At 40.0% G+C, this 25,627-nt stretch overlaps 1 protein-coding gene across 5 annotated transcripts in view; it reads left to right on the forward strand.

Annotated features, from left to right (window-relative positions):
• Positions 1–25,627, forward strand: part of NHSL1 (NHS like 1) — a 151,156-nt gene that overhangs the window by 70,761 nt on the left and 54,768 nt on the right. For 4 of the 5 annotated variants that reach the window (XM_017958280.3, XM_017958281.3, XM_017958284.3 and 1 more), the window contains exon 2: positions 7,553–7,705. In XM_017958280.3, the coding sequence (XP_017813769.2) occupies positions 7,553–7,705 (153 nt within the window). Of the gene's footprint in view, positions 1–1,533; positions 4,705–7,552; positions 7,706–25,627 lie in introns of those variants that run through there. The other variant, XM_003898111.5, reaches the window with a different exon arrangement.

Consider the following 25,627-nt stretch of genomic DNA (forward strand, 5'->3'; position numbering starts at 1 on the left):
GTTGGTACTGAACACCTGGCCTCAAGCAGTCCTCCTTCCTCAGCCTCCCAAAGCTCTGGAATTACAGGTGTGAGCCATCATCACATCTAGCCTCGGTTTTTTTCTTTTTTAACTGGGGATTAAATTTACCTGTCTGGTTCATGGGAAGAAAAAAAAAAAAAGATAGTCCTAATAGAAGTAAAAGTAGTTCCTGAGAAACAGTTTAGGGGGAAAAGCAGATTGTCTCAAATTAGATATGTTGAACTTGCGATAATGTGAAATCTGAGTAGAGGTTAGCAAACGGGACTGAGGGCAGACAAATGAAAGAAAATAGAAATGAAGGTTGAGCAGGATGTTTAAAGGCGGTAGCTTAAGCCATAGGCCAGCCGTCTTTTTCTCTTAAAGGTTCAGATAGTAAATATTTTCCGTTTTGAGAGCCGTACAGTCTTATTTGTAGCTGCTCAGCCCTGCTGTTACAACCCCAGAGCAGCCTTAGGCAATGTTTAAACAAATCTTTGAACAAATAGGTGTGGTGGCATTCCATTGCTTTATTATTGGACATTGAAATTTGAATTTCATGTACTTTTCACGTTATGAAAAATTCTTCTCTTTAAAAAAAATCATTTAATGGCTGGATTTGGCCAAAGGATCATAATTTGCTGACCTCTGCTCTATACTAACAAAATCATTCAAGTTTCAAGGGGAAATAAGTATAGGACAAAGGCTTATGGACTAGATCTTTGAAGCTTGGTTAGAGTTCGTTGGAATTCAGAGAAGGAGCCATCACATGTGGGAGAGGAACTAGTGTGTTGCAGTGTCAGTGAAGAGGATCAAGAGCTGGGTGGTTGGAGGTGTATGATTAAGAAGATCATTAGGAAGGTGAGGAGAAAGAAAAACACCATTAGTAGGAATCAGAAATTCACCGATGACCACTGAGAATTTTTTAAAAACTGAAATAAAATCTTAGACAATCGAAAAGTTAATATGTGGATATAAATTGGAAGCAGGGGGTATATAGCAATTACTCGAGGAGTTGGCAGTTTAAGTCAGAGACAAGTAGAAAGACAGCTGTGGGGTCTGCCACGCTGATTTCCTTGCATGAAAGCATAGCCCTTTATTAAGCAGAAGGCTGCTAAGCTATCTCTTGAGATTTTATTCATTGATTTAACATACACTTACATATGTTTACATACCAGATACTGTTCTAAGGAGTTTATCAATAATAACTCTTAGTTCTCATCATGACCTGGTGATGTAAACACTGTTGTTATCCCATTTTACAGATGAGCAAACCAAGGGATGGAGAGGTGACTCTTCTAGTAAGTGGCTGGTAACCTGGGTAGGATGGTTCCAGAGGGGGCTGCTTTTCGCTATTATGCATTGGTGTCAATTTTTTCATGTCTAGTTCATTAGAATATTTCTTTTTCTTTTTTTGCCCTGTGCAGTGGGCCTTGCCTGTAATCCAAACACTTTGGGAGGCTGAGGTGGGAGGATTGCTTGAGGCCAGGAGTTTGACTACAGCCTGGGCAACATAGTACCCTATCTTTACAAAAACCTTTTTTTTTTTTTTTTTTTTTGCCACTGTCATATATGGCTGAAGTTGGCATCGGAAGTACCATGGATTTATATCTTTTCTGTTGCACATATAAATTGTACAATTAAAAAATACACTTCCAGAAGAATACAGCTCTTCCATCAACCACAGCATCGAGGCATGCAAATTATATGATGAAAACGTTTCCCTGTGCTCATGCTCATATGAAGGATGTAAAGTAAGAGCTGGCAATTGATTGGGGAAACTTTCTAATTAATAAGCACTTTGAAAATGCAACTTAATATAGAACGCAAGAAATGTGATAGTTTATTTGGTTTATTTCCTGAAAATCTGGATTTTATGGTGTTACATGGCAGTGTGGAATAATGCACAGAGGATGAGACATCCTAGGATGCCGGGATGGAAGCCTGCATTCTCCCCCTAGGTTTACCACTTCTTTGTATGTAACCAAGTACAGTTGGCTCTCCATATCCATGAGTTCTACTTCCACGGATTCAAGCAACCATGGAGCAAAAATATTTGGAGAAAAAACCACAATAAAAGTAATGCAGCAATTAAAAAAATACATATTTTTAAACCAATACAGTATAACAACTACTTGCATAGCATTTACATTGTATTAGGTACTATAAGTAACGTAGAGATGATTTAAAGTATATAGGAAGATGTGCATAGGTTGCATGCAAATACTATTATATCAGGGACTGGAGCATCCAAGGATTTTTGTATCCAAGGGGCATCCTGGAATGGATACAGAGGAACAACTGCGGCCACTTGATATCACATTTAATATTCAGTAAGAAAGGAAATTACTCCATGCAAGATTCTTCCTACAGTTCATTTTCTGAGAGGAAAGAGCACTTCTCTGGTCCAGGGAGATGGAAATGTGTCTCACAGCCTGAGGAGTCTCTGTCTGTCTTTAAAATGAGAGCCAGTGAGATTCATTATACAGAGTTTTGTTTTCTTGCCATTGCCTCCTTCAAGGTTTTGCTCAAATCTCACCTTTTCATGAGGACCACCCTGACTCCTACGATACTGCAGCCTGGCCACCCTCAAACCCCCCCTTTTATGTTGCTCAACTTTTTAATTTTGTCTATTGCGCTCGTCTCCTAATATACCATAAAATTGTAGTTTAGTGTCTAATAATTTAAGCTCCATGAGGGCAGGGATCTCACCTGTTTTGTCCAATGACGTATCCCAACTAAATGAAAGAGTAGTAGTTAGCATCGGTGCCCAGTGTTTATCTTTCTGAGGAATGAATCTATATTCAGATGCCATTGTTGAACACATGGAAAGCTACATGCTATGGAGGATTGAGCATAATCAGCGTTTCTCAAAAGAACAATTTCTCTTTTCACTGGACATTTGCATGGTGACACTTAACCTCAAACACTTGTGGATTGTGCATATGAGTGTTTTTGCCCACAGCTCTCCTTGTGTCTAATGCAATGAGCAGAGCGAGGTCACTCTGCAGATAAATTTGTTTTCCAAAGGGGAACTTTGCCCGCTAATTTAAGGCAGCCACATAATCTGACTTACAGGCTCAGTCGTTTCTCATTTGCCATCTGGCAATTTAATTACTTTAAAATAAAGCTATATATAGAATGAAAGAACACAAGTTGGAAATCTGATAATATGTGTGATAAGATGGTAATGTTTCTATTTGTTTTTTGTTTTGTTGTTGAAAAAATAAAGCGCATAGAAAGACTCGAGAAGGAATCATTTCAAAGCTTTCCCTAGACAGAGCCCCTTACATAAATTTTATTCTTTGACTAAGAGCCTTTGTTATAAACTAAATGTTTTGAATTAGTGGATTATTACATTTTTCCATTGAGTTATAAGTCTGGCCCAAAGCTATGAAATAAGAGGTTGTCAAAATTGTTTCAAAAGTGTTTGGCCATGAAGTGGAACGGGGCTGAGATGCGAGGAAGGTTCTTTTCCTTTTTCCCTTTTCATAGTATTTCCTGATCTACATTCTTTTTTTCTCCTATCCCTTTACCCCTGGAATATGTTTTTCCAGTGCCTTCTTACACTCTGTTTCTGATTTCTCCATCTCTGCTTGTGCTTCCCTAGTCCTCTGTGGTTAATTGCAAATGGGCAAAAGAACCAGCACTCTGGATGGTATATTCAAGTTAAAGAGTAACTCAGATAATGTTTGTTTGAGACGACTGTGAGGGAAGGGTGATTATGGAATTCTGAAAACCAGGAGCTTAGGTGACAATTACATTTAAAATAAAGATTAAAGTGATCAGGGTACTTTATCTAATTTCTCGTTTGTAGTGGGAAAGTTGTGTTTTTTTGGTGGTTTCTTTTTTTTTTTTCCTTGATTGTTGTGGCAGCTAGATGCAAATAACATCACGCTTTGGAACACACAATGCTGATTCTCACTCACTGGCAAAGAAGGGTGAGAAGACAGGGCATCCTAATTTGCACAAAAATGCAACCAAGTCATCATTTGCAGCTCCTTGGAGATTCCATTCTAAAGTTTTACTGCTTGTACAAGTTCCTTTGGTATGGGAGGCAGAGCCTGGGGCGTGGTTGGGAAACAATAGTTTGGCTTTTTTACCCCCGAAATCAGTTCAAATCTCATATACCCTGAATTAACTGGAATTGCTCTCAGACTTGGCAGCTCCTGTAAAAGATCTGGATGTTCATAGTGGCTTAGTGAAATGGGGAACACATTTGTTTCATCTTGACTTCCATAGAGGAAAATCTGCACTATTTTTGTGGGCTCAGAGAGGGGGAGCTTCTGATCTGTTGGAGAGAAAACTGAATGAATGGGCACTGAGGCAGAAAGCCTGATGTGGCTGTCATGCAAATAAGAACCGTGATTGGCTTTCCCTTTCTTTCTGCGCACGATGTCACTGGCTGCTCTCAGCCTTAAAGATTAGGTTTCAGTAGGAGTTTTTCAGGTTCAAGGACTGTTAATGGTTTGTAACTGCCTGACAATAAGCTCAACCTCAAAGTTACATCAGCCTGGGCAGATGTCTAAGGATATGAGACCGGGGGAAGAAAAGTTAGAATCTGGAGCAGGACGAAGCTTGCCACCTGCCTCATGGGCTGAGCTTTTAATGTGATTTACATTTCTAAGCTCTATGTAGGTGCCCTGGAAATGGTGGTCTTCATTAATGCAAAGATTAAGTCTTTAATTAAACTTTTTAAGAAGAAAAGTAAGTAGTTCCTTTTCTCTCTACTACCTATTGTGTGCGTATGTTTCCGTATGTGCGTATGTCCCTGTGTGCCCGTGTGTGTGTGTGTGTGTGTCTATGTGTGTGTTTTAGGTCTTTCGTTCCTTTGTGTGATTAAATTAAGAGTGTGAAACAGCATAGTAGGCATGAGTTAAAGTCTATACCAGGTTGTTTAAATACCTCAGACTTTTGTAACTCTAGGACAGTATTATGTGATCTTAGCATGTCTTATTTATTTATGATTGGGGTTTTAAGTGAATTTACTTCTTTTGTGCTTTTCAAAAGAAGTCCTTTGAAGAGGGGGAAAAATTATTGTACTTAATTTCTGTTTCCTTTAATATCCAGTGTATGATTTTTTGATTCTTTGGCTAAATATGCAGCTGAGGTAAGGGAGCCTCTGTGTAATGTATGACATGTTTCTGGCGGAGATAATCCCCTAAAACTCCCTGGCACTCTTTGTTGTGTATTTAAGAGCTCGAGCAAGCACAAACCGTCTAGACTGATCAGTGATTGTTGTAAGGTACAGAGCTTTTGTGGTGTGGCTTTATTGTGTGCTTACCATTGACTTACATTTCCTTAATCTAGTTGCTTCTTCATTCTCTTGAAAATGATAATTTTTATAACTACCTGGCTTTGTTTTTACATAGTTGTTGTTTTATTTTAGTTTAGTTTAGTTTTTGGACCAGGATTTAAACTGGATAAATGTACATGGGTAGGGGCATTGATAAAAGGGGCTTTGGAGAAAGCTATGAAGAGCAGCACGGTGTGCTGATTTTCTGCAGCTTCTTGCCGAAGGCTGCTTTGGATGGACAGATTAAAAGTGCCCCTGGCGAGAGTGAGGAACACCACCGAAAGCGACTTTCTCATAGGAGCCAGTTGGTAGCTGTGCAGTGGGGCTGATGGTGCGACTGATGGTGCAGACACGAATGCCATTACTTGGATTTGATTTGTAATTGGCACATAGGAAAAGTTTTCATTTTCCATAGTTTCTACTCTGAAGTATGGTAACTCAATCTTTAAAATAAATGGACATCAGCATAAAACACTGATGAACTCTGGCTACACTTGGGGGGACATATGGTGAGTTTGGCCCAGTGCTAGATTATTCTGAAACACAAATGAGGGTAAAGTCAGGTCTTTGTGGATTTTGTGTATTAAGATTGATAGTTGTATGCACCGTGCAAAACATTTGCTCAACAAGAGTTTATGTGAAATACTAGGTGCCGAATGCACATACTGCTTTTGTCAAACGCTAAGCAGAAAACGCACTGGACGTTTCTGTTTTTAACCTGATACCTAATTCTCAATGTTTACTTTCTCATTTAGCAACTTATGGAGAAGGTGGGATCCTTTTGAAAATGAGTTATCCTGTTCAGATTCATACGATTGTAAAATTTAGTAGCTGTAGAAAAGATGGTATGTGAGATGAGCGCTAACCTGTGGCCCAGGTTTACAAGAGACAATGACGGTTGGAAGTTTGGGGCCTCATTAGAATAATTTTTACTGTTCCTGCCACAACCGTGTTTTACCTGAGTTATTTCATGAGCTAAGTACTTTATGTATATTGGTTCATTTGATCTTTAAAGTAGCGCTAATAACTGTGCTATAGAGTATGTTTAGTTAATTTTAGATATCTTCAAATGGATTTAATAGTTGATGCATGTGTTCTCACGTTATTTGAGAATTCATTTTATGGTCTAGTTTCCGGGTACATGTTATGCTGGGGACATGGATACCCAGTGTGAACTCTATAGCATAGATCAGAGTCAGGAAGACTTGCTCCTCACTCACAATTCAAGTATCTGCTGGCTTTACAAGGGTTACACTTGCTACCTCAAGCAAATGCCTCAGCACAAGGACTTTCTCCAATACCTTTCCAGTCTCTCTTATGCCTGGGTTACATGGCAGACATATAGAAAGTATTAAAACATTGTTGATGAATTTGTTTGGGTGCTGTCGGCCTCATTTTGGGCTCCACTGATGCCCCAACTTAGCTTGTGTTGTCAGGAAAAATGAACTAGAGACGTCTCAAGCCTCCGGGATTTAAAGAAAAATTATTATAGAGATTTATCTTAGTCTCAGGATTTTACCTGTTATTTTATCCACTAATGTCTCGGTCTCTTCTGTGCTGGGAAAATTTAGTTGAATTGGATTGAGTTGGGAAGAGTCAATTGCATTGTAATTTAAAAAATTTTTAATATAAAAGCATTTCGTGAAAGCAGGAAATGCAGAGGGAATTTCGTAACACAAATGGATCTCCACATCTATTAGCTATGTCATTTACATGTAAATTGAATGTTTATGCTTAATTTTTTAAAAATGTAATTGAGTTTATAACAGTGATGCTCTGTAAATAATGCTGTAGAGAGGGAATATTTCTTATAAACCTCCTGGTAGGAAATTCATTTCTGTCAGGACAGTCTAACATTTACTGTTGCAATGGCATTATACAGTTGAGTAACTGATATTTGCTGTGTGTGTGGGAGGGGGTTAAGTAGGAATTGGAAGTCTCTTTCAATTCTGTGCATTGTTTTCAAACATTGAAGTAAAGGGAGGACCTGAAATGCTGGGAGGCAGTTAACTGAGCAAATGATTCTATGAAGACATTGTTTGGAGGGTGGACACTTTCAGCTTTTCCTTTATAAATAAAACACTGTGGGCAAGACCCCTGGAATCTAAGATTAAATCTAATTTGGAATTTGCTCCATTGCTCCCTTGCCGGCCCTTACCCGTGGATGTGTTAGGCATGGAAACACATCATGATGTAATGAATTTGTAGCTAATGAAGCCTAAGTTGACACATGAATGTATTCTATGTTTTTTTCTATAGCGGTTTCCAACCTAGATGAGGAGAGCCGATGGACAGTCCACTACAGTGCCCCATGGCACCAGCAGGAGAATGTGTTCCTTCCCACCACAAGACCCCCCTGCGTTGAGGACCTGCACCGCCAAGCCAAGCTCAATCTCAAATCAGTATTGAGGGGTAAGGTGGCATCATCTGTGAGCTTATTTTCTTGGTTATTGGGTCCTGAGAGTATAAACTTGATATCTATCTATAAAACCAGATCTACTTTTATTGAATGTGTAGTAGGCTGTGTCTTTATATGATGTCATAAATACAGCCTAATACATGCTGATATGGTTTGGCTGTGTCCCCACCCAAATCTCATCTTGAATTGTAGCTCCCGTAATTCTCATGTGTTGTAGGAGAGACCCAGTGGGAGATAATTGAATCATGGGGGCAGTTTCCCCCATACTGTTCTCGTGGTAGTGAATAAGTCTCATGAAATCTGATGGTTTTATAAGTGGACACCCCTTTTGCTTGGTTGTCAATGCTCTTGTTTGCCACCATATAAGACATGCCTTTCACCTTCTGCCATGATTGTGCGGCCTCCCCAGCCATGTGGAACTGTGAGTCCACTAAACCTCTTTTTCTTTATAAATTATCCAGTCTTGGGTGTATCTTTTTCAGCACTGTGAAAATGGGATAATACACATGCCTAAGATGTTCTGGTCTCTGCAGAAACTTGCCTATTTGCAGATATGCAAATCTATTTCCAGGAGCCCGCACCTTCTCAGGAACACTTTAGCATGTTTAAAACACCAGTGTTAATTTGATCCAAATAAACCACTGCTGACATGGGCAGTTTTGCCATTGTCTTTTTAAAACCATTGTAAGTATTCAAACCAATTTGTTTTTTTGAACACATTTGTTTGTTCTGTTTAGTTCAAGCCGGCTGGAAGAAGGACCTATATATAGACTTTGAAGATGTGCTAAATGGTTTGATTTATCAGAACTGTGTAGCACCCAACTGGGCTCTCTGAGCCTAGGTTCTGACAGCAGATGAGCAAGGTATACTTGGTCAAGTGGAAAATATGGGAAGAATGTATTCCTATATCTAGTTTAAAATTCTCATTTTTACTTGAATTTATTGTGGTTTGTTTTTCTTATTGAGATGAAGTCTCACTCTGTCACCCAGGCTGGAGTGCAGTGGCGTGATCTTGGCTCACTGTAACCTCCACCTCCCAGGTTCAAGCAATTCTCCTGCCTCAGCCTTCTGAGTAGCTGGGATTACAAGAGTGCATCACCACACCTGGCTAATTTTTGTATTTTTAGTAGAGATGGGGTTTCACCACATTGCCCAGGCTGGTCTCAAACTCCTGACCTCGTGTGATCCACCCACCTCAGCCTCCCAACATGCTAGGATTACAGGCTTGAGCCACTACACCTGGCCCAATTTATTGTTGAAGTTAAAAAGTAAATGTGTGGCAAGGAGGGCAGCCTAAAGGTGACAAAGAAGGAAAGTAGTTCTTCAAAGAGGAAGGAGTGACTTGTAAAATTCAGAGAGTCTTTCTTAGTACAACAAACCAAACTTCTTATTCTACCAGATACTGCTCCCACCAGACTTCTCCTACCATGCAGTATTTGGGACATTAGTATACCAAAGAAGTATTTCTTATTTATCTGAAATTTAGTTTTACTGGGGCTCTGTATTTTATCCTATTGTGGAAGACTTGACTTTGGGAGAAATTCTGTCATTGATTCAAGGAAAATCTAGATAAATAATTTTATCTTGTCTACCAGTCACTTATGAAGTGGTTCATTCTTTAATGTACCACCACTACGATGACTGATAACATTTATTAAACACTTACCTATAATGCCAGGTACTGTTCTAGGTCCACTAAATGTATTACCTCATTTAATTTTCCCAGTGATCCTACTGCTTACTGTTACTATGCCCAGATGGAAAAACAGAAGCACAACGATTAGAAACTTGCCCAAGATCTCCAAGTTAATTAGCAGTAGGACCAGGATTTAAACTTGGACAGTCTGAGGCTGTGGAGCTCATATTCTTAACTGCTACACTATACTGCCTTTAACAATGATTTATTTATTGGGAATCTGTTATTCTGGCAGAATTGCAGAGTACAAAGGCAGGGTCCTAGCTCTCAAAGAATTTATGCCTGCATCTCTTGTGCAAATCACAATGTGGAAAATACTGAGGAGACAAACCAAAAATTACTGTATGGGAATTAAAGAGAGCAGATAATTTCTGCTTGGAGAGAGAAAGAATAGCTATCCATAGGTTCACCAAAGATTTGGTATTCTGAACAGAACTGTGCAGACATTTCAGATCATGGCTCTATTTTTTGTTCCTTTCATCTTTTGTAATGCTTAGATTATCTAATGTATCTTCCAGTATCTTGTATCTCATAGCTTTGCTATTGGACTATTTAGAAATGAGGGCATTGTTGGTTTTCCTTTTTATTTAGCCTGAGTAACCTCTATCTTTAGTGACTTCAATCTTAAATGAGAAGAATGGCATTTGTTTGGTTCGTTTGTAAATGGCCTTGGAGTTGTGCTTTGAGCTTTGTTGCTGTCATAATATTGGTCTCTTAATGTACCTAAACCCAACCAGAGTTTTTTCTAGATCCCTTTAGTTTCTGGTGATTTATCTTTAGTAAATTGTGACCAGGAACTTCTCTACTTATAGCTCACCTTCCTTCACCAAATAACTAATGAGAATGTTAAATGGCACCGTTCCCAGGACAAATCCCTGAGGCAGTGCCTGGTTAGTATTTCTCTGCCCAGCTCCTAAGCAACAGAGCACTACATGGTCTGGCTTGTAGAAACCACTTTCGTGAAGGTATGTGTGAGTTTGAATATTCAGGCTCAACTGTTTTTGATCACTCTCCAGGAAACTGTGCTTCACTCCCTATTTCATGTATTTTCAAGTTCCAGATCAGGACTTCACTTCTCTCCCCTTGAAAAACTGAACATCTGTTTATAGGCATTTCTGCTTTTCTTTTTGAATATGCAGTACATCTATATGAAATATCATATATCCCCACTGGTTTTGCCTAAACTTGAATTTGATTTTGAAAAGATAAATGCTTTCATAATTGCTTTAATGCTCTAAAATGGTTCATCAAAGGGATTTACTATTAATAAAATTAATAACTTTGGAAACTTCCTGGAGCACAACCTTTAAAGTCTGGATTTTAAAACTTCGTAAGAGATTTTAGATAAATTATAGACTTATGAACAGTGGTTGGGAAGGATGAAATGAGAAAGATTATCTGAGTTCTTTTGTTCTCAGTTGTTTACTTGTAACCACATGTACAGAACTTCATGGACCTCTTCCCCTGTATCATCTTAGCAACCTGAAATAAACACAACATGAGCACAAGGTATGAATTACCTCATTTCAGTGAGGATTAAAAAATCAGTCCCTGAATATGTGGCACTATTAAGATTTGATGTTATATAAATTATCAGTCTAAGTTCATTCAACCTCAGCATTCTCTACTTAAAACTATAGAAAGGTAGCTAATTATTCACAATGAGTAATCGATTTTGTTTCTTCTTCTATTCTTACTGTGTCCATAATTTTAAGAAAAGAATGCCATTCTTTAATATTAAACAGGTTATTGCTTTTTCATCGCCATTAAATGCTTATTGTATGAATTAGTCTGTCAGTTTTTATGGGGAGCTAGTCTACTCTTGGGAACCATAAAGTGTGAAAGGAAATGACACAGCGAGTATCAATAAATGAATAATGAAATGTAAACATATGCTTTTTAAAATAATGCATAAATCCTTAGTAGTTAACAGATTAACTGAAGAAGCCACAGAATTACTGGAAAATGTTTGGTGAAAAAACTGAGTTTGACTTAGTACATAAAAGCGGATAATAGACATAAGTTAATCAATATTGAGCATCTGTTCAGTTCTATGCCAGGACTGTTTAAATGAACGGATGAAAGTTCCTGGGTCCTCAACTTTAAAGAGCCAGGCCTGCTGTCTTGGCAGCAGCTTGTAGCAGAGCTTGAGGTTTGCTGCTGCAAGCTTACTGTCTTACAGTAGTAAACAGACAGTAGTGTGATGGAGGTGTGCCTGAGGTACATTGTGCACACAGGGAGAGAGGGCTCAGTCAAAGAAGAAAGAAAAGCCCTGGGAGGTCCCCTGACTCCCCCACTCCCTCCTGCTCCCATCCTCACATGAGAGAGGAGATAGTCTTTCAAGATGTGTAAAATGGCATGTGAAGCAGGCTCTTGTCCATGTATAGTTTCGCTCTACTCTGATCTGAATATAGCAGATACCTTTTATATTTACAGTTGGAGAGTCTCTGGAGACTTTGATAAAATGTGATGGTCACAGGCTTAGATTAAATGTCTTGGTTTTGTTTGTTGATTTGTTTTGTTACTAGAGATTTAGGTAATGGTTCACTGCTAATGAAGATACAAACATGTACAGGTTGAACATCCCTAATCTGAAAATTAGAAATCTGAAATGCTCCCAAATCCAAAACTTTTTGAGCACTGACATGATGCTCAAAGGAAGTACTCATATGAGCATTTTGGGTTTTGGGATTAGGGATTCTCAATCAGTAGTTATAATGCAAATATTCAAAAATCAGAAAAAATCCAAACTCTGAAACATTTCTGGTCCTAAGCATTTCGGATAAGAGATACTCAACATTTACCCAGATTTAAAAATGGCATTTTAATATTTGGTTCAATAGACACCTGGCTAGCAACAAAAAATAAATTTTTGAAGATGGATCCCATTATCTGTGAAGAATTCACTCAGCTTCTTACTGAGTTTCCAGAAGAAGTCTACCTTTTTTACATCCAGCATTGTTTGAATCCTTCATGAACTTCATTGGAGATAGCTGTGATGATAAGTAACCTAAAGCTAGCTAAACATTTATCTGCATAGTTTTTAGCTTTATGGAAAGGGCTACAACTAAGTAGAAAAGAAATCAAGAGATAGGAGTAAGCTGAATGAGACCTTCAGATTTTGCTTTTTTGTCACCTGTAGACCTCATTTGACAACTATGAGCATATTAAAGGCTGAAATAAAGACATGTCACTTTTAAGGCTCCATCCCCCAAAAGCCCAACTTGGGAGGGAGATAAACATAATTTCTCACAGTGTGTTTAACAGGCACTTTAGTTACTGTCTCTGTGTATGCTCCTGCCTGAATTAGTTCACAGAGCAGCTGTTGTTGGCATCAGAACTGTTCTCTAGTCACAGCTCTTTCCTGAAGAAATGCATTTTAGCAGGTCAGCGTGCTCTATGGCTCTAGAATTAAAAGTGTGAGCACAAGGAGGAGTGTTGAATCTGGCCTATGTCATTCAAAGTCAGAGGGCTATATTTATTATACCTGAAAGGATAGGAGTTGAGAATTTATGACACAATGTGAAAAAATATCTACTTACACCAAGTGATTAAAAACAATTGTGCACACATCGACCTGTTTAACATTAAAGAATGATTTACTGGCTGGGCGCAGTGGCTCATGCCTGTAATCACAGCACTTTGGGAGGCCACGGCAGGAGGATCACGAGGTCAGGAGATCGAGACCATCCTGGCCAACACGGTGAAACCCATCTCTACTAAAAATACAAAAATTAGCCAGGTGTGGTGGCACATGCCTGTAGTCCCAGCCTACTCAGGACGCTGAGGCAGGAAAATCGCTTGAACCTGGGAGGCAGAGGCTGCAGTGGGCCAAGATCGTGCCACTGCACTCCAGCCTGGTGACAAAGTGAGACTCTGTCTCAAAAAAAAAAAAAAAGAATGATTTACCTTTCCTAAAATTACGAACTAGATTTCCAAGTTGTTCCAGCCAGATTTCTCTACAGTTACCGACAGCAGACTTTGAGGGTCTGCATCCACCCTTAGTTGTCATGAAGCCTTCTTGCTCCCTTTTGGCGTAGACAAGTATGTTTGTCTTGGGAGAGATTGTGGGCCTCCTCTGGATTTGATGAGGTTGCTTGTCTGTCTTATTTATCTGCCCAGAGCACATGCGTCCCTGAGATATCGCAGATACCCCTTGTCTTTCGCTATCGGTTCTCCACTTGAAGGTCCTGTGGCGCTTTCCCAGGACTGTCTAGGAGGTGCCTTTGCAGGAACGGCCTGTGGACGTTGATTGAGAGCTCTCCCTGACGGCATGATGCATCTGCTCACTACCTCAGACAGGCCCAAGATGGACATCTGCTTTGCCCACCTGGTGCTAACCACATTGAATTCTTCATCTTTTTTTCTGTAACTTTTTAAAAAATATGACATATAACACAGAGAGGTACATAAAAACGTGTACGGCTTAAGAAATAGAGTGAACACCTATATAACCATTACTTAGGTCAAAATGTGACCTAAACTTCAGAAGCTTCCTATTCCTGCTTGCTTGCCTTTCTTTTTTCTTTTTTTCTTTTTTTTTTTTTTTGAGACAGGGTCTTGCTCTGTTGCCCAGGCTGGAGTGCAGTGGTATGATCATGGCTCACTGCAGCCTTGACTTCCCGGACCCAATCCATCCTCCCACTTCAGCCCCCTGAGTAGCTGGGACTACAGACATACACCACCGTGCCCAGCTAGTTTTTACATTTTTTGTAGAGATGGGGTTTTGCCATGTTGCCTAGTCTGGTTTTACACTCCTGGGCTCAAGCCGTCCTCCTGCCTCAGCCTCCCAAAGTGCTGGCATTACAGGCGTGAGCCTCCACACCCAGCCATGTTCCTGCTTTCTAACAGGAGAAGTCCAGGTGTCATGTGAAATACTTGAGTCACATCTAAATTCCAGTCCTGACTCTGTTACATACTAGGCATAGGTTATTTGAGTTTAATATTATTTGTTTCTTGAACATTTTGATCTTGTTTTCTCATCTATAAAGACCATAATATCTGTTTACATGGGAATGAAATGAACATATTCATGTAAAGTATTCATATCTCAGTGTACCTGCCCCTCAATGTGGAAGTTACAGGTGTCTGTGGAGGGAGGGGTACATTTTAATTGAAGTGGAATGGAACACAGATACAATTTTATAAATCTCAAATGGCCTTATGATTTAGTTGGGGCTTTCTCTCCTACCTGTTGTGCTCCAGAGAATATACTGTGGGTAGCCGGGCGAGGTGGCGGGCGCCTGTAGTCCCAGCTACTTGAGAGGCTGAGGCAGGAGAATGGCGGGAACCTGGGAGGCAGAGCTTGCAGTGAACTGAGATCGCGCCACTGCACTCCAGCCTGGGCGCCAGAGCGAGACTCCGTCTCAAAAAAAAAAAAAAAAGAGAATATACTGTGGGGAGGAGGGATAAAGGAACAGAACAAGGAACACTTCTGATGACAGTGACAGACGCTTAATACTCAGGTTCATTTCATCCACATGAGCAAGATGCCTTTGCCCACTCACCATCAACCTCTGAAAGACCCCTAGAATGCTGGAGCTGGAAGGAGCCTCCCAGTCCTCTGGTCAGTCCCCCTTTCCATTTTGTAGATAAGCAAAGCAAGACCCAGAGAAGTTAAGGGTTCCTGGTGCTCACACATGCTGGCCTATTCTGATCTCAGACCTCGAGAGCACTGAAGCGACCTGTCCCTTTGATGCCCTTTCAGCTGCCTTCCACTTTATGGAATTTCACAGGGACAAAGCTCACCCTGGGAAAATCATGGCCAAAGATGGATTTGGTTTCTTTAGCCAGTTAATTTAGAAATGCAAATTGGCTCTTTGTTGCCTAAAGGTGGTGACTTCATGGTTGATCCTGAAGTCTCCTCACTCACCCCCGATTTCATTAAAATTCAAATAAGTCTAAGAGAAATAAAGGAAGCATCACATGACATGTTTGATTAATATCTATAACCATTCTTTCATCTTAATGGCGTTTGGTGCTTATTTTTAGGGTTATAATTGGTCATTAGTAACTCAATAGACTTAAAAAAATAGGCACAGGTTACAAGGGAAGGAAAGATAAACATTTGAAATTAATAAATGCACTAGTGGTTTAGCACTTGCAGCTGAGTTTACAATTTGCCTAGTTTGCTACTTCCCAAAGAATACTTTAGTAAAATTGATGTACAAAAGGCAAAGGTCAGATGTCTCTGGCTAAGATATTTTAATTTTTTTTCTTTTTTTTTTTTTTTTTTTTTTTTTTTTTAGACAGAGTCTTGCTCTGTTGCCCGGGCTGGAGCGCAGTGGTGTGATCTTGGCTCACTGCAACCTCCACCTCCTGGGTTCAAGTGATTCTTGTGCCTCAGCCTCCCAAGTAGCTGGGACTACAGGTGTGCACCACCATGCCCAGCTAATTTTTGTATTTTTAGTAGAGACGGGATTTTGCCATGTTGGCTAGGCTGGTCACTAACTCCTGACCTTAGGTGATCTGCCTGCCTCAGCCTCCCAAAGTGCTGGGATTACAGAAGTGAGCCACCATGCCCAGCGACGTAAGATTCAAGCAAGAAATTTTTCATTACTTATATTCATTTATACAGTTTTAAATCATTTTCTAGTTGAAACAAATATTGGTATAGAATTGGGGGGCAGGAGGAGTGCTATATTATTCTGAAAAAGTCACTGAACAGGGGAAGGAAGTATAATTGTCTCTTATTTCGGAAAACCGCAGTATCACTGACGTCTTGTCGTTAACAATTCCAGAAGATGAGATGGGAGACCAGAATTCTGGTTGCAGTGTTGTCAGCGGCAAGCTGCAGGATGTTGGGAGTCGTATCCCATCTTTGTACTTGGCTTCCTCCTCTGAAAAACAATTTATGATCTCTATGTTCCCTGCTAAGCTCTAAAATTCTGATTGGCTTCTCAGTACTTAACTGTTTGAGGGTAATATGTGTGAAGTTAACTGACACAAAGATATTACTGACGGCTGAGCCTAAGTCCTGACAAACTGGAATGTGTCATCTTAAGTCTATGTGGACGGAAAAATTGTCTTAAGTGCATACTGCAAGTGAGGCTGGATGTTATAGTGCAATCAAAGATGAATGACATTAGTGCTTTCCTCTAGAGGCTGAAAGCTAGCCAGAGATAAGATGTATGTATGACTAGCTTGTGTACAAGGTTCATAGCGGTGGTATTATTAAGCCTCACCTCTGGGTGTTATCTTTAAAACAAACTTGGTCAGCCTGTCCTAGTTAAAAATTCTTTACCGGCTCCCCATTATTAACAGAATATAACCTAAGCTCTTAGCATCTGGAAACCTTCCTGAACTCAAGCCTGTTTGTCTCATCTCATCTGCGGAATCACCTTTGCTCCCCAGACATCTCTACTCCCCCATCCAGGTTTTTTACTTTGTGCCTTCACGTGTAATGATAAAGTCCTTCAGTTGGAATGCTAGCTTGTCTTGTTCTTCTTTCTACCCACTGCATGTCCCAAGCCATACCTTTTCCCTTCTGAACCACAACCTCTCACACCTGGCCAACTCCTGTTTCCCCTTTGAGAGTCATCCTTGGGTGCTAGAGTGCCCCACAACCTCTCCTGGATTCCCCTGGGCAGCCCCAGGAAGCCTTTTTCTACCTTGTCATGGAAGCTTACACTCCACCATTCCACTGCTTATGATACACTATGTAATTGTGTTTGCACGTTTATTTCCCTACTTGACAGTAACATCCGTGGGAACAGGGCTTTGTCTTTTCACTTGTGTGTCCCCAGTGCACAGTCCAGTGACTGGGACTGCAAATACTGTTGTGTTTGTAGAGGGCCTGAAAATGTTTGGAAAAGTCACCTAAAACTCAGGAGAGGGGTCAGAGTCAAAGCCGGGGAACAAGTGGTGAGAATGTGGAATGATGAGATTGGGGATGGTGAGGGCCAGTGGTGAGGAGGAGGGAGGGTTGAGGCTTGGAAGCTTTCCTTTAGGGCACTGGGAGGGAGAAGTCTGCAAAAGAGCACAAGCGGGGAAGAAGAAAGTCAACCGGGAAGAAGAAAGTCAGCCAGGATGAGGCAGTCATGGTGGTGCTCACAGGTGGGGAGAGAGGCATTGTAAGAAGAGGCTGTTGAATTGGTTGTTAGGTGGCGATTGGTGACCTCTGAAAGGGCAGTTTCAAGGAAGTCTTTAGATTAAGAAGCCAAATTTCCTGAGATGAGAATGATTTTTTTTTTTTTTTTTTTTTTTTTGAGACGGAGTCTCGCTCTGTCGCCCGGGCTGGAGTGCAGTAGCACCATCTCGGCTCACTGCAAGCTCCACCTCCCGGGTTCACGCCATTCTCCTGCCTCAGCCTCCCGAGTAGCTGGGACTACAGGCACTCAACGCCACCTCGCCCGGCTAGTTTTTTTTTGTATTTTTAGTAGAGACGGGGTTTCGCCGTGTTAGCCAGGATGGTCTTGATCTCCTGACCTTGTGATCCGCCCGTCTCGGCCTCCCAAAGTGCTGGGATTACAGGCTTGAGCCACCGCGCCCGGCCGGAGAATGATTTTTATAAGCAGAAAACCAATAAAAGTAATTTTTTTTAAAGAAATGAAGGTGAGTGAATGATGCCAGCAGAGAGGGAAGGGATAGTATTTTGAGGTGATGGCAGGGTACAGCTGATATTATAACATGTTTTAAAAACTAGAGCTTATGCAAACAGGGCCGTAGACAAAAGGAGTCAACAGGAGAGGAAAGGATTGCAGATATGGAAAGAGAATGGGAGGATGTTCCCTGAAGAGGCAGGGAGGAGGCAGTCAACTCAGGGCAAAGCGGAGGGGCGGAGGTTGCAGCCTCTGTCTCCTAGAGGGAATTGGGGAAGTATGTTATGAGATGGAGCCAGAGATGGAGGCTGCTCATTACATGGTGTGGGAGCCTTGCTTGCAATATGGCCCCCCACCATTTTGTTAGTTCTTTGGTGAAAAGGATGACTTTATTTGGTGCTCTCTCGCTCAGGTCTTGTGAATTTAATTAGGTTGACTTTCAAAGACAAATGATGTTATTAAAGGCTTAAAAAAAATATGTGTGGTATTTCATTAGGCTCTATTGGAATTTTTGTCCTGAGGGAAAGTTGCCCAGCTGGATGAAACCACGGATTAAATGCCCTATTGAGAAAAAAGAAAAGAGCAGACAAAAATATGGGATTAACAGAACGGGATTTATATACAAAAAGGGGCTATTTAACTTCTCTTGGATTTGGTGGCATGGAATTGTCTGTAATACTAAGTACTACTCTGGGTACAGTAACCCTGAAAGAAGTGCTTTCCTCGGTGTCCTTAACTTGGGAGAGAGAAGTCGGATACAAGAGCAAAGGAAAAATGAACAATCATTGCTTTTTCAGATAGTTAAAGAGACATGTTGCCCCCACCCCCCACACTTTTTTTTTTTTTTTTTTTTTTAAACGGTAAGCAACACAGAAAAGATAGAATGGCAAAGACAGTCATTTAAATGAGCCAGGTCTTAACAAAGCACTACGGATTGTTTAAACAAAGGCTTTTTGTTTTGTTTTTGTGTCTGCAGCCCGTCTGCTGTTTCAGCAATTCTATTTTAACTCCCGATAAAGTAAGTAACTTGAGTGGCTTCTATATTTCACTCAGGGCAGCATAAAAACGCTACATTGAAGGTACTGTGGATAAGGTTTGTTATTCACGGTACAACCGAAGTCTCTGGTGTTGGCTTAGAATCTTTGCAGGCTATTTGATCTTGAGTAACCTTGGTGATGCTCCTCTGCTGCCAATGATATGGCTTTATAATTCTAAAGTGAAACGAGATCGCCTTCAATTTGGCGGCTCTCTCTGGTGGTGCTCAGCTAGGACTTGCAGACTCTCAGCACACTCACATTAATCATGGCATCAGAAAGCTTTCACCTTAATTTAAATCAGATTTAGTTCTTCAAGGCTTCCTAAATTAATTTGGGCACGTGACAAGAAGAAATGTTAAAAGCTGATTTTCTGCAATGGCAAATGACATTTTAATAGTAATTCTTGCCATGGCGTGCAATGAAAAACAAAGCTAACAAACAGTTTATCCAGTGGCTCAAGTTTTAATGTTTAACTCCTAAGGGTTTTTTTGTTGTTGTTTGTTTGTTTTGTTTTGTTTTTGGAGGTTTCAATTTCACTCTAATAGGAATTAATCACAGAGCAAGAATATTAATCAAAATGGCCTTTTATTTTTAACCCTTCTACATAAAATGAGATTGTCTATGGTGTTTAGTGTCAGTGACAGAGATATTGATCCCAAGACATGGGGGAAAACCAGTCTTTCTAAAATGTGTTAATGCATTGTTAACAAATTCATTTCCAGTTAGACTGTTGAGCTGATGACCACAATTAATAGTGTATTTTCCCTCTGTGGTTCGTACCAACCGGCTCATTTTATTTTGCTAAATATACAATGTAAATTGAAATGAGAAGTCATTTGGAATTGTGCTATTATAAAATAATTTTTAGGCAGTCTGCTCATCATTCCTTTTTTGTCCCCCTCCCTTGGCAAAGAAACCTGTCCATTTCAAAGGTGGCATTTTGTCACCACCTCCTCTCTTCCATCTTACTCCCCGCCTAAACTTGCCTGCAAGGTTTTTCTGAAAATGCAGCTTTCCTGTGGCATCTGTTCTGTCTGACTAGAAAGCTTTGGGGAGTTGTCCATGATGCGGTTAACTTTTTAATCCTAGATTGGTCAGTTTCCCTGAAATTCTACTGATGCAAAATTTCCTTGGATAGATAACCACGATGGTGCACCAGACATCATCTTCCTTATTCATTCTGTTCCACCTACTCTCCTCTCATCCACCTATTACTCAAATATGTGAGTTGTGGATGGGAGAAGAGGCCCATTTAATGGGAGGTCAGGTCATATGCCTTGGGTTGATGAAGGCGGAAAATGTGGCCGAGGATAAAATCTACCTGGGTGAGCAGTGGGGCCATCACTTTTGTAGTATAGTTAAAATACCCTTTCAAGCATGCTGCTGAATAAATACAGATCATTCATTCATTTAAGGAACTCACTGAGCACCAGCCAGCCACCCACATTGAGTCAGATCATGCAGGGCTTAGAAACCATTAGGAGGACTTTGGCTTTTACATTCAAGGTGTGGAGAGATTTGAACTCAGAAGTGACATAATCTGACTCATTATTTTGAAATGGATCAATCTGATTGTGCGTTGAAAGTTCACAGTAAAGGAGACAAGGGAGTCAAAGTAGGAGACCAGGTGGAGGTCACCATCAGGCGAGAGATGGTGGTGGCCTGATCAGGAAGCTTTCCCTGCAGTTGCAGCTGGAGTGGAGTGTTAAAATAAATGTTAGAACCCTGCAAGCACTTTAAGGGAATCTTGACATGTAAGACACATTTCTACAGTAGCAAAACTAAAGCTTTTCCTGGAACAAAATGGCATTCTTTAGGGACTAAAGGTAGATACCAGATATAGCATTCCCCCACCATTGATCTGTACCGTATCAGCTAAATTCTTTATCTTATGTTCCCTTTTAAGTTATTCACTTGGTGAGTGTGGATCATTTGTGACATAATAAAAAGAACAGACCAACCCTCTTTTCCTTTGGGCCTTTTATCATTTCTCACGTGGAGTATATAGGAAGCAAAATTCTATTGCCCTCTTTGGGAGCCCCACCTAACACCTCCTCTAAGTGGAGAAGACTTCTCCTCTTTCACTTTCACCTCCACCCTAAATGGATATCATATTGATCCCTTTAATTTTATTTCTGCTTCTCTTTAGGTATTTGTCTTACTCTGAAACAGTTTTCTCACGGTGTGGCTCACAGGACGCTGCATCAGCATTGATTGAGAACTTGCTAGGAATCCAAGCTCTCAGGCTCCACCCCAGACCTACTGAATCAGATATGGGAGTGGACTCAGCAGTGATTTTATAACGAGCCCTCCCGGGGATTCTGATGCACCTTACTTTGGGACGCCACTGCTCTGTACATTGGCCTGTGAATTTGTCTAATCAGGCAGCTAAACTGTAAGCACCTTGAAGGCTGGAATGTAACCCTTTAGTCCCACTACCCGATACAAGCTACAAGTTAGGATTCCAAGACACAGCTCCCCAGTTTCAGAGTTGGAGCTCTTGACTGCTGCTGCTTTTCTCTCTCATTGGTGGCTTGGTGTATAAAGGATCCTGAGGAATGAAATGGGATGCCCCTGCATCGGTCTCTAACTGCTCCTGCTGTGGCCCTGTTCCTGAATTGCCCTGAATGAGACAACTGATGCTTTAGAAAGAAACACACAGCCAAAAGCTGCCAGGCTTGTGGGAACTGTCCTGAATGCCATACCACCAACATGCTGCAGTCCGATCCTCTTTCTTCAGTAATGTTCAGATAAACTTTCATCCCTTTTTTGTCCCACTCTGCTGCCCAGGGCTGGAGCAACAGCAGCATCTTGGTTTCACTGCAACTCCCACCTACCTGTTCAAGCAATTCTTCTCTTTGTCTCAGTTCTTTCCTGAGTAGCTGGGATCACAGGCACCTCACCCACCACGCCCAGCTACACTTTTTGTATTTTAATAGAGATGGAGTTTCACCCATATTGGCCAGGCTGGTCTTGAACTCCTGACCCTGTGGGATCCGCCTACCTTGGCCTCCTAAATAAAGTTAGATTTCATAGGCATGGAGCCACCACGCCTGGCCTCATCTTCCTTTTTTGAGGCAAAGTAAGACGGTCTCCTCTAGGAAATTTCCCTTTTTCTTGACACCAGGGTGATAGTTGGCAGATTTTCATATTGACTCTCTTTCTTGCTTCACCTGCAGCTAAGCATATTGTACTCCATTATCTGGAATGTTTTGTCTTTATAGGTTCCATTAAGAGATAAAATATTTACTTTTAGAACTTTTAGAAAGTCTTGGGCTTAATTATTAAAGACATATATTTTCTCTTTTTTATGTTTTATATTGCTTTGAATGCTAAGTGTCACTGAAGTGATGATTCGTGAAGAAGTGGTCTTATGGGCTCAAATTTGCATTTATTAGGAGGTAAATTTGAGTTTAATACTTGAAATATAAAAGCACGCTTTTATGCTGTTATACATATTCCTGTATAGCTACATAACAACTCTTGCTCTAAAAAGAGGGCAAGGGAGAAAAGAATAAATCATTAGTCTAATAATAAACCAAAAGGGCCTATTTATTTGAAACTTATTATTTAAAACTAGTATAAATTACAAAGGAAAATATTCATTGAAAAGGTCTGTATTAAATACACAGTGTCTTTAAGATTTAAAACAGCTTGTCACCTCTTTGATACGCTACACACAACTGAATAACTTAAATGTTTGAACATCTATTGTCTTTTAATTATGTTCTAGTTTGTTTATTGTTGAAGACAATTTAAATAAATTGAAGTTCAACTGCTTTGAAGAATTTATGGAAAATCTAAATATACTTTTGGAAAATTCATCATGCATGAGGGACAAGGGAGAATCCTAACTACAATATCAGTATGATTTCTTTCTCTTTTCCAATATTGCCAAGCCAAACAAATTAATGAAGGGGTAGGTAAATAAATCCCTTCTATTTTAAATGCACTTTGGTTTGATTTTTCCTTAAGAAAATAAGTTCTCTAATATTCACAATACATGATATTTAGGTGCAGTCAGTTTTTCCTATGTATTTACTCGCAAGCTCAAACTAGATTATTTAGTTATACAATACTTCAGCTATTGTGCTGGAATTTATTTTCTTCTAAACGTGAATGTTTATAGTCTTATGTATTCTCAGTCCTTCTGGACTAAGGTGAAGTTTTGTGATAGAACTGGCCTTTTGCCCTGTTATTAATAATCTGGTAGATTATTAACTGGGATAGAACTTTAAAAACTTCGAACTACCAGAAACTTTATACCTGGGCTTCAGAATCTGTAAGACTGATATAATAACTGCTTTCCTTCAATTCGCAGAGAGTTATTGTGAACACAAATCAGATAATGATAGCAAGAGGCTTTCAGTTTAGAAAAGTGTCAGTAGTATTGGCTTTAAAAATCAGTGATCTGAAAAAAAATATTTTAGACTCTAGATCATCATAGGACTTTTTCACTGAAGCAGTACATCATGACTGCTGTTTTTATAATTAACTTTGGTATTGGAGTCCTCCCAATGTTTAATGACCTTGAATTACAGTAGGAAGGTTGCAAAAGATTTAATACTGTTAAAAATAAATCACATTCAGATTTTAAAATATGGTATATGTAGAATACCATGCTAGAAATACCAAATTATGCTTTAACCTGAATGTTTCAAAACTTTCCTAGCAACTCATACTCATACACGTCAACACTACCCATGACCTGAAAAATGACAACTGGCCCACTGAACTGGTCCTTCTGGCTTTTCACACTGCAGTGCTTGTTTTAAATACAGTTGACCCTTGAATATAACACGTTTGAACTTGGAGGACCCACTTATATGGATTTTTTCAATACAGTCAGCCCTCCATACATTCTGGGTCCAGCATCTGAAACCAAATGTGAATGGAAAATACAGTATTCACATTGTGTGAAACCTACATTATACAGAAAACCGACTTTCTGGGTCTGTGATGTGCAGGACTTTAGTATGCATGGATTTGTGGTATTCTGGGGTCCTGGAACCAATCCCCTTCCGATACAGAGGAATGACTGCTTCTTCCATCAGTTCTTTCCCTTTCTCACACAATCTAAGAAGTCAGCAAACTTCTTACTTTTTTTCTTTTAGCATCCACTCATCATCCCACATCATTTCCTTGGGAAATAGAAGAAGAATCCCATCTTAATCCACTTTGCATTCAATTTCTCTTTCTTCTATTTCTCCATCTCCCTCTCATTTAAGCAGGTCATACTTAGTAACCATCTATTTAAGAACTTTGCCCCCTCAGATTATATTTCAGAATCTTTATAATAAATTCAGGAAAATGTTCACTGCAGTGTATGCTTTCTCTTATGAAATTATACACATGAAGAAATCAATCGTGACAAATTACAGAAGTCAGTGGTAAAAATGTCCATGTACTTTTATCAGCATCACTAAGCACCTTGCATTTTCCTCGTGTAGATAATAGCATGTTTAAAGTAGTCCTCTCTTATTTGTGGTTTCACTTTCTATAGTTTCAACTACCTGCAGTCAACCATGGTCTGAAAATTTTAAATGGAAAATTCCAGAAATGAACAGTTTATAAGTTTACATTTAGGATCTTGTTTCTAGCCTGTGGTTGCAGGCATAACCTGGCTTTAAATTATGCTCTGCTTTGCAGTTATTCTCTCAGTTCAGTGTCTAAAAAGTCTTTGCTTATTCATGATGGCTTGCTCTCAGTTTTGTTTCACTCCACAGACAATAAACTCCATTTCTAATGAACAAAACCATGGTTTTAGAACCTGAGATCTGTTGCAACTTGACAAGAGGAAAATTTTCTGAATTTCTCCTAGAGTTGGTATAAATGACAGTGGAATTTGATGAGTTTACTAAATTTCAGAAATTTGATAAGAGCAAAAAAAATTGGTCAGCTGTCATGAATTTATATTGTCTAGTCTTCTCTTAGATCCAGCATCATATTTCATTTGTTTTACTACCATTTATTATACTGCCATTAAAACATGTTTTTGACCAGGCGCAGTGGTTCGCGCTTGTAATCCCAGCACTTCGGGAGGCCGAGGCGGGCAGATCACCTGAGGTCAGGAGTTCGAGACCAGCCTGACCAACATAGAGAATTCCAGTCTCTACTGATAATACAAAAATTAGCCAGGTGTGGTGGTGCATGCCTGTAATCCCAGCTACTCGGGAGGCTGAGGCAGGAGAATCGCTTGAACCAAGGAAGCGGAGGTTGCGATGAGCCGAGATTGCGCCATTGCACTCCACTACAGCCTGGGCAAGAAGAGCAAAACTCCGTCTCAAAAGAAAAAAAAAATTGTGACATAGATTTCATGGTAGAAAAAGGATGCATTGTCTTTTAAACTGGGCTCAAAAAAGTGATACATACTGGACGTACTAATGTTGAGGCCTCAAGCAACCCTCCCACCTTGGCCTCCCAAAGCACTGGGATTACAGGTGTGACCCACTGTGCCCAGCCCTATAATTTAAACTTCTTATAGGGTTCATCAATGAAGCAAAGAAGACAATTTTGAACAATAAATTAATTTAGTTTAAAAGGGCTTTGGACTTCTCTTTATATTTGTAAAGTATTTGAATATCCTGAATTACATAGATAAGTAGCTACAAATGATGATAGTTTATATTGGTTTATTTTACA

This window comes from Papio anubis, chromosome 6, assembly GCF_008728515.1.
Source record: "Papio anubis isolate 15944 chromosome 6, Panubis1.0, whole genome shotgun sequence".
NCBI classification, from domain to species: Eukaryota; Metazoa; Chordata; class Mammalia; order Primates; family Cercopithecidae; genus Papio; species Papio anubis.